Source organism: Lolium perenne, chromosome 2 (assembly GCF_019359855.2).
Source record: "Lolium perenne isolate Kyuss_39 chromosome 2, Kyuss_2.0, whole genome shotgun sequence".
NCBI lineage: Eukaryota > Viridiplantae > Streptophyta > Magnoliopsida > Poales > Poaceae > Lolium > Lolium perenne.
In genome coordinates this window covers 183,717,106-183,727,090 of record NC_067245.2, presented here as the reverse complement: position 1 = coordinate 183,727,090, position 9,985 = coordinate 183,717,106, and the positions used below count along the sequence as shown (strand labels likewise).

At 43.0% G+C, this 9,985-nt stretch overlaps 1 protein-coding gene and 1 pseudogene across 1 annotated transcript; both read right to left on the bottom strand.

Moving 5' to 3' along the window:
- Positions 1-646: 646 nt before the first annotated feature.
- On the bottom strand, positions 647-4,888 carry LOC139836103 (uncharacterized). Its single transcript, XM_071826386.1, has 6 exons — positions 4,810-4,888; positions 3,001-3,126; positions 2,547-2,857; positions 2,363-2,441; positions 1,798-2,298; positions 647-934 (listed from the first exon to the last, which is right to left on the bottom strand). Exons 2-6 carry the CDS (start codon positions 3,122-3,124, stop codon positions 927-929), a joined length of 1,023 nt encoding a protein of 340 aa, XP_071682487.1. The 5' UTR covers positions 3,125-3,126; positions 4,810-4,888; the 3' UTR covers positions 647-926.
- Positions 3,285-4,693, bottom strand: LOC127334076 (uncharacterized; annotated as a pseudogene).
- Positions 4,889-9,985: the final 5,097 nt, after the last annotated feature.

Here is a 9,985-nt window from a genome sequence, read left to right as displayed (position 1 = left end):
AGCATATCGGGATGATGATAGAACCATGCCAGTAATGCCATCATGTTATAGGGACTCGCTAAATCATGAAGGTGGAAGCATAGGTGGCTGATACAAATATAACCCCAAGCATTTTCGTGAGTAGATGCGCCCTTGCACTTAATGACTACTCAAAAATGCAGTATATTTGTAGTGACTACAACGACATCCGTTCAACTATCACTTCACGTAAAAAAAACATCTTATTTTTTAATATCTGAGTTCCAATGACACAAAATTTATATTCTATCGCATAATGCTTAATTGCTAGCTTTAGGCCTTGTTCGGCAGGGGAGTTTTTTTTGGTTTTGGGGTGTCTTAACCCACAGGTTTTGGGTGGAAACACCCAGTCCACCAAAAACACTTGCTTCAGCCCCAAACCACTTCCTCGCCAATACCCTTCACAACTCGTTCTGTTCGGCACACGGGGATAGCCACCAGGTTTCACATCAACGTAGTGAGCAGGTCAATGCTTTTTTACACCACATTTTCATGAGCACTCAGCACACATTTTTTATGCACTCCCAGTCTGACGAGAAGTACTTATTTTCTATGAATCAATGCTAGAACTTTCAAAAGATATACTGTAACCTGGATCAATAATCACAGCTATCATATCCATTATCCAGATCGCGAAATTCCACGAGGTACTAATCGGAAATACTAGTTATAACCCATACTAGTTTCATGTAACTATCAATAGAGGATAATTAACAAACAATGCCCACCAGGTGAGAATTGATGATCTCCACGAGATTTATGGGCAACACAAACATCACATTGAACATGAAGTGCAAACATAATTTAGCTAACTACTCCGACACACCAACACACTTTGAGAAGACATCAAATTCAGTGTAGTTTCTGCCTGAGATCATGGTCTTGTACCATACCGTGCCAGCGGCCGATCAACCTCCTAAAACAAAAAAAGTAGATAGTTAAAATAAGGTATGCATTATTATGCTACTACTGGCAGCTGTTCCAAACATCAAGCTACCAACTACCACGACGGCCAGGAATCAGAAACCAAGACCCATCATTGTTAACAAGAATCAGTACTGTAGCTCTTAAAATCGTTAGTTCTGCAGATTAGCATTTGCCAATGTAGGTTAGAAGGAAATCGTGCGACCAACCAAGAACCGTTCAGTGATGTGCACCACTAGTAACAACTGCAATCTAACTGAAAATTCGAAATGCTAGTTTCAAATATATTGTCTACTTGTTCTATGGAAGAGTACCAGGTTGTACATGCAAATGTAAGAATATCTACACAAATCAGGGATCGAGGCAGCCGCCGCCGGAAATGGTGGAGCTGAGCCCGGAGCCGGATGTCTAACATATTGAGAGTTATGTGTCAAACATGCAAACGTAAGAATATCTAACATACAGAGAGTTGTGTGTCAAACATGTGGTTAACTGTGTGGTGTTGGGTCCAGGATGATAGAACTGGGGTGCCATTGTTTACATGGACCACATAATTCAAATTTTGTAATGATTAGGCTATAAAAAATATATTGTTCAAGAAAACCACCCTAAATCTAGCAAATAGTCCTAAGAATATCTACATGGTACTACCTCTGCTCAAAATTATAAGGCATGGGGAGAGAGAGGATAATAAATTGCTAGTAACAAATCAGGGAGGGATGCACAAGCAAGGGTGACATAAGAATTAGATGATGAATAAAATGTGACTGACAGATTGTAGCCATAATAAGTAGAGAATTATGATGAAGGATTAAAGAGGCAAAAACTATGGCCTTTAATTAGGCAGAGGCATACCTATCTGACTTTTAAGCCAAGCCAGAGCACTTCCATCTTTCTCTGCAACAGCATTGATGAAAATCTCACAACTTTTTGCACATTTGAAGATATTATAGCATTTGACTTTCAAATCCCCTGTGACCCCTTCCAAGTTTCTCAACTCTGCCATGCATCTGGTAATTGAGAAATCCACTGTATCATCCTTGTTGATTTCTTTTTCTTTGATATCAACAAATCTCTTCATCACTCCTACTAGAGCATCTCCACTACTCTGATTGGGCTTCTTAGGACTTCGCTTGGGCTTCTTAGAAATCTTCAGCTTCTCTTTTGCAACACCAACAACACTTGTGGATTCATCTCTCTCAGAAGTCACTTGGAAATCCTCATCTACAGGCACCACCTTCTCCAACTCTCTTCCATCATCATGCTCACCATCACTTTCTATAGTTGTGATTTCCTCATCTCTCTCTGATGGCTCTGCCATAGATGTAAAGTTGAGGTTCCCCTCTGCAATTTGACCTATAAAAAAGGATGTGAGTAACCAAGCAACGGTGTAGGTGATTGTCAAGATGATTGAACTTACTTTCATAGAGTGATGCAAGCAAATCATAGAGAGGGAAATATCCATTTTTCCTGAACTTCTTGATTCTTTTGCCAAAAGACTGCAACAATAAGACAAATGAAGAGATCTCGTGAATGAATGTCATTATGATAAAACTTGTGACCAAATTTTTATACCAAGAGTAGGTGAGAATGAAACAACTTACAATTTCTAAGTTATCCCAAAGGTGTGGCTCTGCTTGTATCATGCATCTCTCCTCGTCCCACCCGACGCCACTCTGCTTCCTTGCACCCCTCAACATCCTATAGTCTCTCTTGAGATCCTTTTCTTTGTCTTGGATCTGAGACTTTGTGAACTGCACGTGTTTGTGCCGGGAGTTGAAGCATTTAACCATCATATTCCATGTTTCGCTGCTCCACCCGTTCTGGCCTCTATGGTATGGATTGTTGTGCTCTTGGAGTAGCTCCACAAGAGCCTTCTCAAGTCCACGATTCCATGACGCCCTTCGCTTATCAGCTACACAATGAGTACAAAATAGAAAATCAACTGTGAGTACCTAACCAGAAATTATCAAGGATTTAAGCAGAGAGAAAAGGTAATTAGCAAGCTCCATCTAGGACAAATTTACATCAACCAAACGCAAAGAAATTAGCAAGTACCTTTTGGACATAGTTTTTTCGCCTTACTCAAATTGTACTTTGGAGATCCTGCCGGATAGAGTGGTGAGCCATGTCTTTTTGGAGCACCATTTCCTTTTGGAGCGCCATTTCCTTTTGGAGGCATATCTGCTTTTACAAATAGTTCATTATTTTCACAGAGATATTTGGAATTACATGGAAAACATTACAACTATTTCATTATTCCCACAGATACATTTGGAATTACATGGTAAACATTACGAATAGTTCATTATTCCCACAGATACATTTGGAATTACATGAAAAACATTACGAATAGTTCATTATTCCCACAGATACATTTGGAATTACATGGAAAACATTACAAATAGTTCATTAGAATGAAAGGTACATTATTACAGCAAACAACTAAGCAAACAACTAGCTACTCTTGTTGTTGCTGGTAATCCAGCCACATTTGCCACGCAATTTGGTCCCTTAGGTTGTTTCCTTGGATGTTGTTCTCAAGGAAATTGTTCTCTTGTACGTTGTCACCATCATTGGGTAGGTTTACATAGGTTCTTGGGTCTATGTTATCCTCCTCCTCATTGTCCAACCAGTCTTCATCTCCATCATGCATTTTAATGATGTTGTGGATGATCGCTGCAGCAGCTGGAATCTTCACTTGATTCTCTAATTAATGAAAGCTTGCAACATTGAGAATAGGAAAACGCTTCTTCAATATGCCCAAGAGCCTTTCCACATGGTTCCTCATGATTGCATGACGAAGATTGAACAACTCCCTATGGTTTTGTGGCCGCCGGTGACCATGTCCCCACTCCTTCAAGTGATAGCGAACACCTCGATACGGTGCAAGAAAAAACTGGGCGTTCGCATAACCACCATCTACAAGATAAAATTTGCCCGGTGGTACTTGGAAACCCTTGAGCATAGCAGAGCTGAGAACTCTCGCGTCGGTGGCGGAACCCTCCCAACCACATGAGATAAAAGTTACATTCATGTTGAAGTCGCACGCAAACATTACGTTTTGGCTTAGGGATCCTTTCCTATTCCTCCATGGTGCTTGACTTTCGGAAGTAAGAGAGACGGGCACATGGGACCCATCTATTGCACCTATGCAATTCTGCAATGAAATGGAATGGAAGTGACTTTTTCGAAATTATAAAGAAATGGGTAAGAGAAGACATTTTGAAGTTGTCAAATAAGATGGAACCTGGAAGTAGGGGAAGAATCGATCATCCATAGCAATCGTTGGATGCGGTTCAGCAATGTTGGGAGGCCTCACAAAGCGAGTTGCTAAAGTGGGAATGATGTTGAAGAACTCTTTTATGTAGGTGTGGAAAGTGGACCCGCTATGCTGAAAGTCAACTTGAAGATCTTCAAATGATGCGTTATGGGATAGCATGTACAAGAAGAAGGCGAGTTTCTCTTCCACTTTGAGTCTACTGTCCAATATTAAGCCCTCGTTTCTAAGGTAGGATGCCAACCATCTGAATATTTGTGGCTCCATCCTAAAGGCTGTCCGACAGTTTTTAATGCGCCCATTTAGGAGACCCTTAACCCTCCTCTTGCCGTAGAGGATGGAACTATGGCGTTTGGTTTTTTCCCTACTACCCATTAGATGAAAGTACAATGCTGGAAAGATAAGAAACACCATCTCATCATCCTCATCAGCCTTCCTTTTCTTAACAAGTTCTACGCCACGTGAACTCATTTCAAGACTATAAAAAAGCAAGCAAGTAATGAGAAAAGGAAGCTACTACGTAAGACAGTAATAGACGTTGCATAAATCCAGCAAGTAGTCGCAAAATACGGAGGCAATGCACATACCAAAATCAGGTGTGCTGACCGGGTCCCAAGATGGCGGCGGTTCGTCCACTCCAACTAGAACAAAAGTTGCAGGTTCCTATAAAAATGTAGAAGGAATATAAAATAATCAGTGGACAACACGTCCAAATTTAGACAAACCAACAAACATGCAGCAGCCATGATGAGCCGCAAGCATACTCGATAAACAATGAAATGCCTTAGAATTTTACTAGGACAAAAATAGATAGTATGTAAAGATAGAAATCCCATTATCTTATATACTGCTGATAATTGGAAAGAAGAAGATCAAGTTAACCATGTATAAACCAGACAGTAACTGAAGATAAATCATCTTATAGCTACTAAACTCAAACATTAGAAGAGCCCGATCAGTTTACTGAACGGAGAAAGAAATCTAACTAGTTGTTTGCGAACTGTCTCCCGTTTTTTGCGACAAAGCTTGCTAATTTGTCAGACAGTCATATCATTTGGTGTTGCTGAGGCTGCATGTCTATTAATATCAAGCGGATGAACAAGGGAATGCAAAGCAGTAGCGCCACATTCCAACCCTTTCAATCAACATCCTTCCCAACAATATCGATATAGTTAATCTATAAACTGCAGCCATAAGAAAAAACCAAAACCTTCACAACTTTCTTCTACCAACAGTGTTCGGAATATAGAATTACAGATGCTGAGAACTGATGTCCACTTTTGACAAGGTACTACTGTATGCATAGCAAAGCAAAAGCAGAGTTTCACTATGGTGGTGCAGTGGCAACTGTTTTTTTTTTTGTTAATCAGACAGGCATGCTTCAGATAAGCAATGTAGCGTTATTATATATCGCGATTCTCAAGTCAGGAATCAAGAAACAACTGTTTTTTCTCAAAATGTTCAGCTCAGAATAATTTGATCGCATTTGAGACAATCTTAATCACAATTATAATCCAAGTAACAGTGCACATGTACATGTACATACAAGATACAGTATCTCTAATGTTTAAAATGGTCTGTCAAAATTTAAATCCTTGTAGCATATCTATATGTAAAGTTAATTACAGAGCTACTACCCGCAGTAAGGACAGTTGATCCATCTAGGATTTGGAATCTGATTCAATCAACATAGCATCATCTCGGATTGGAATCTGAATCAGTTGGTAACAAAACAAAATAGACACACACACTGTCTACAGCTCTCATCTCAGTATATCTCATCATCAAGTAACCCTAGGTGAAGAACGGGATCTCACAGGAATATGACTTACAGGATAGAACTCCAGCTCGGCCGGAGAAGATGGATGACGCATCGATCTTGGGCGGCTACGGAGCGATCTTGGCAGGTGATCTTGGGCAGCGATCTTGGGCGGCGATCTTGGGTGGCGACGGAGCGATCTTGGGCGGCGATCTTGGGCGGAGACGGAGCGATCTTGGGCGGCGACGGAGAGATCTTGGATGGCGACGGAGCGATCTTCGCCGAAGACGGCACGAGGAGAGGCGGCGACGCGAGGAGAGGCGGCGGCGCGAGGAGACGTGCAGGAGGCGGCGCGAGGGGAGGTGCGGGCGCTCGCTCGCTCACGCGAGAAACGCGAGTGAGGGCGAGCGTTTCTAATCCCCTCCAACCCGACGTGGCCCGACGTGTTTCTGGCGGGTCAAATGGGCCAAAACCGTCCGAAACCTGCCTACCGAACAGCCCAGACGGGGTTTCCAGTGGATTGAAATTGGGCCGGGTAAGACACCCCAAAACCCAAAAAACTCTACTACCGAACAGGGCCTTATGTGGATCATATTCCTTTTCATGACATATTAGCAAGTTACAACTGGGAATGGTCGTATAGCAGCCATAAATAAGGCGTACTGTACCACTCACGGATAAAGGGGAAAAATGGGCACAAGATCAGCAATACGCAAACCTGCCTTTCATGTTGATACGTTTGATCCTCTTTGTCGCAGAAGGGGGTCAATCATTAGCAGCCATTCCCTGGCATCGTAGTTTCTCGCAGATGAGAGGAGCAGCAGATCCTTCTATTGCTCCAGGTTGATGTCGGAAGTAGCAATAGCCCAAGGAGGCCAGCGCTGCCAGAACGAGGTATACATGGTGGAGCTGCCAAGCTCCGTTTAGATCTTCTTTGACTTCCTTCACCAGAAACACCCTATTGGTCAACTTGGTTCCTTAATTTATTAACACTCATGTGTGTGACTATATTATCTAAGCCAACAGGGACAGAATAGTTATACACCGGTGCTAGGAACAAATATATTTGTTTGTCAAGTGTTTGTTTACTGGCATACAATACCGTGTTAGCTACATGTACACGCCCACACTCTTGCAATAAACATAATCCTGACTATTTAGATCCATATTTCATGAAATGTGTCATCTGTAATGAACTGTGACTCATATATTAACATAAATACTTATATGAAAGCATCAACAAGGTAGAAACAGTTTGGAAGCTTAAAATAAACTCGGCGACATTGGAAATAATGACACTACATGGAGCAAAGAAACTTGTTTATGAAAAAATATGACTACATCATTGACTGGAGGCATTCACCCTCACAGAGGATGGCATTTTGGCATGGGCATTCCTCATAACACGCCTACATCTAGCTATCCATCACAAGAAGAATATTCGCCCTCTTGATGCCATATTTACACGCAAAAAAGAAATGGTAATCAAACACATGAAGTTCATATTTGGAAGAGCAAAGTGCTTTGTGACATATTCCTTCGTTACATGAACAACAAACCTTTCAGATTTATTCTAGATAAAATCCCCTTATAAAGCATCACAAATACTCACCTTTAGTATCCCTGCTACCATTCACAGGTCTACAAAATATAGCGCCACCTTATATTTACCCTTCTTGATAGATACTGGATTGCTCCTGAGTTTACACTCAGCAGGCCTAGTTTTATGATCTCACCAAGCTAGAATGGATGACGCCGTGGTTCCATCGCCCGCTGAAGTCATTTCTCTGGGACAACATTATGCTTACTTCATGAATTAAAACATCTCCCATGGGATCCGCGAACTCGACAACCTGGGCATTAGTATCTCACAAGACAACGTTCCTTCCTGCAAAATCAAGAAATGAGAAAGAGAGGTTAGGAGAAGAACCTGCCTTTATACATGACATCCCCTGAGAATAAATTGGTAGAGACATTCATATCAAAATAAAGTGTTCAGGTTTATGTTATTTCAGAGAGCCAAGCTATGCCAAGAAGATTACAGTAGAACACAAATACTTACAGAAAACACAAACAAGTAATGCTAGTTTCAGATAACTTGCCAGTACTATTACTCAAGGCAAAAAATCATTGTTGCATGCAGTACATCTGAAAACATAACAAACTAAATCATACACTTGATAAATTGGTACATCAAAAACACAAGAGTGGGGAGCAGGAGACAAGTACCACATGGTGCAGCTGCAGTTATGATCACAACACCGTCATCAAGCAGAAGGCGGGGAAGGAGCAGACACACCCTCCATTTTCTCCAGCTATGATGCTGAACACATATTTAACAATTGGCCACTTTTCATGTACAAGCATGGTTCTGAAAGTGAAAATGTTTCAAATATTTAGCAATTCATAACTTAACGTTCTCAAATTTTCACATACAAGAATAAATGTCTTAACATGAATGATCACTTAGCTCATCGAACAAGTAATAACAAGTTTTTTCACTAGTAATTTTAAAGGGTTTCAAAATGTGCAATTACAAGTTTACAAGTTTCCATGCATCGTGTAGTACATGGACAAGGTCATCCATGGAGGCCATGGTGGCGGGCGGTCCAGCAGTAGTCCGGGCTTATCCAGAGGGTACGGTGACACACCAACAGTCAAGGAATACCATGCACACAATGATGTAGACGAGGTTGTGCTCACCCATAGTCACGGACAGTCACGAACATGGTTGTAGTTGATGCCTTTGTGCAGCTGGACCTGGACTGGTTCACGTCTGGTTCGTGTTGCTGAGTCGCCAATGCTTCTAGCAACAATAACAGCAGTGCCGGTCTGCACGAAGATTTCCCCGAGCACCTCATGTGCAAGAATGAGTGATGCCTTATCTTGCACCCATGGGTTCACAACCTCTTGTATGCCACTTGACGTGAGTGCAGGAACTGTACAGTGGTTCAGCTTGGCACTCATGGCATTGACGATGCTGGCCAGGACCTGTGTCGAACAGGTGGTGGGCGTCAACGCTTCCGGCTTGAGGGCGGTGATCAAGACCCCAGCAAGAACCAGGATGGTCGTGGATGTGAGGCTCGGCGGCAGAGATGCGGCCACAACCTCAACGTCGCCAATGTCGAGGCCAAAGCCAAACAACATCAACTTGGCGGGCGTCGCCCCTCGTATGCCTTTGGTGTAGCTGTTGACGAGTTCCCTGAGAAAACTCTGGGATTCGTCAATCGTGGTCTTGAACGACTCCATGGACAGCGCCAACTTCCGCCTCGCCGCCACGAGTTCCTCCATGACTGCACCTTCACCATCGATTGTCTTCCCCCCACGCACACACAACCGCAGTGACGCGAGGCCGGCCGGCAGGCCCGATGCTAGGGGTTCCTGCAAGAGCAGTAGGTGGGGGAAGATGATGGCATGCCTTGAAGATCTCGGTAGTCGTCCTTTGCCGCTTGGAAGGCTTGCCGTCGGCCGCCCTTTGCTGGTCAGGGCCGCAGCGAGGTAAGAGCTTGGATTGGGGAGAGGAGGGGGTCGCGCGAGGAAGGGGATTGGGGTGGGTGGCACACGGAATGGGAATGTGATGAGGCTAAGCCTCAGGCCGCTGGATCTTCGGGAGCCATGGCCGAAGTCGAGGAGGTTCGCGTGATCTCAGTGGCAGGAGACGGAGCGCTCGCCGCTCGGGGTGGGCTGAATTCAACACGATTCTATTTTTCTCAAATTTCAACGCGATTAATTGGCTGGAGATTGGAGAGTCATCTGTTCGAAATTACTCCTCGACTCCTCGGTTTGATCAATGTGGTAGCTACACCATTAAGATGACTCGATCAAGCAAGGCATGTGAAGGAGCTGCTAGCTTGTTGAATCTACGTAAATTACATCTACTCTCTCACACAGAAAAATAACTAGTCCATCTGCCATGACTATATGCGGAATATTTGCACATTTGCCACACTTTACATTTTTTATTGCATATTTGCCCTATGACCACCACATGTCAGTGACACATG

Excerpts from the sequence above, each read along its gene's own strand:
- LOC139836103 (XM_071826386.1), bottom strand. The coding sequence starts at position 3,124 with ATGCCTCCAAAAGGAAATGGCGCTCCAAAAGGAAATGGTGCTCCAAAA. Across the intron at positions 2,442-2,546 it reads TTTGGGATAACTTAGAAATT|TCTTTTGGCAAAAGAATCAA; the intron begins GTAAGTTGTTTC and ends TTATTGTTGCAG. Across the intron at positions 2,299-2,362 it reads GCTTGCATCACTCTATGAAA|GTCAAATTGCAGAGGGGAAC; the intron begins GTAAGTTCAATC and ends CCTTTTTTATAG.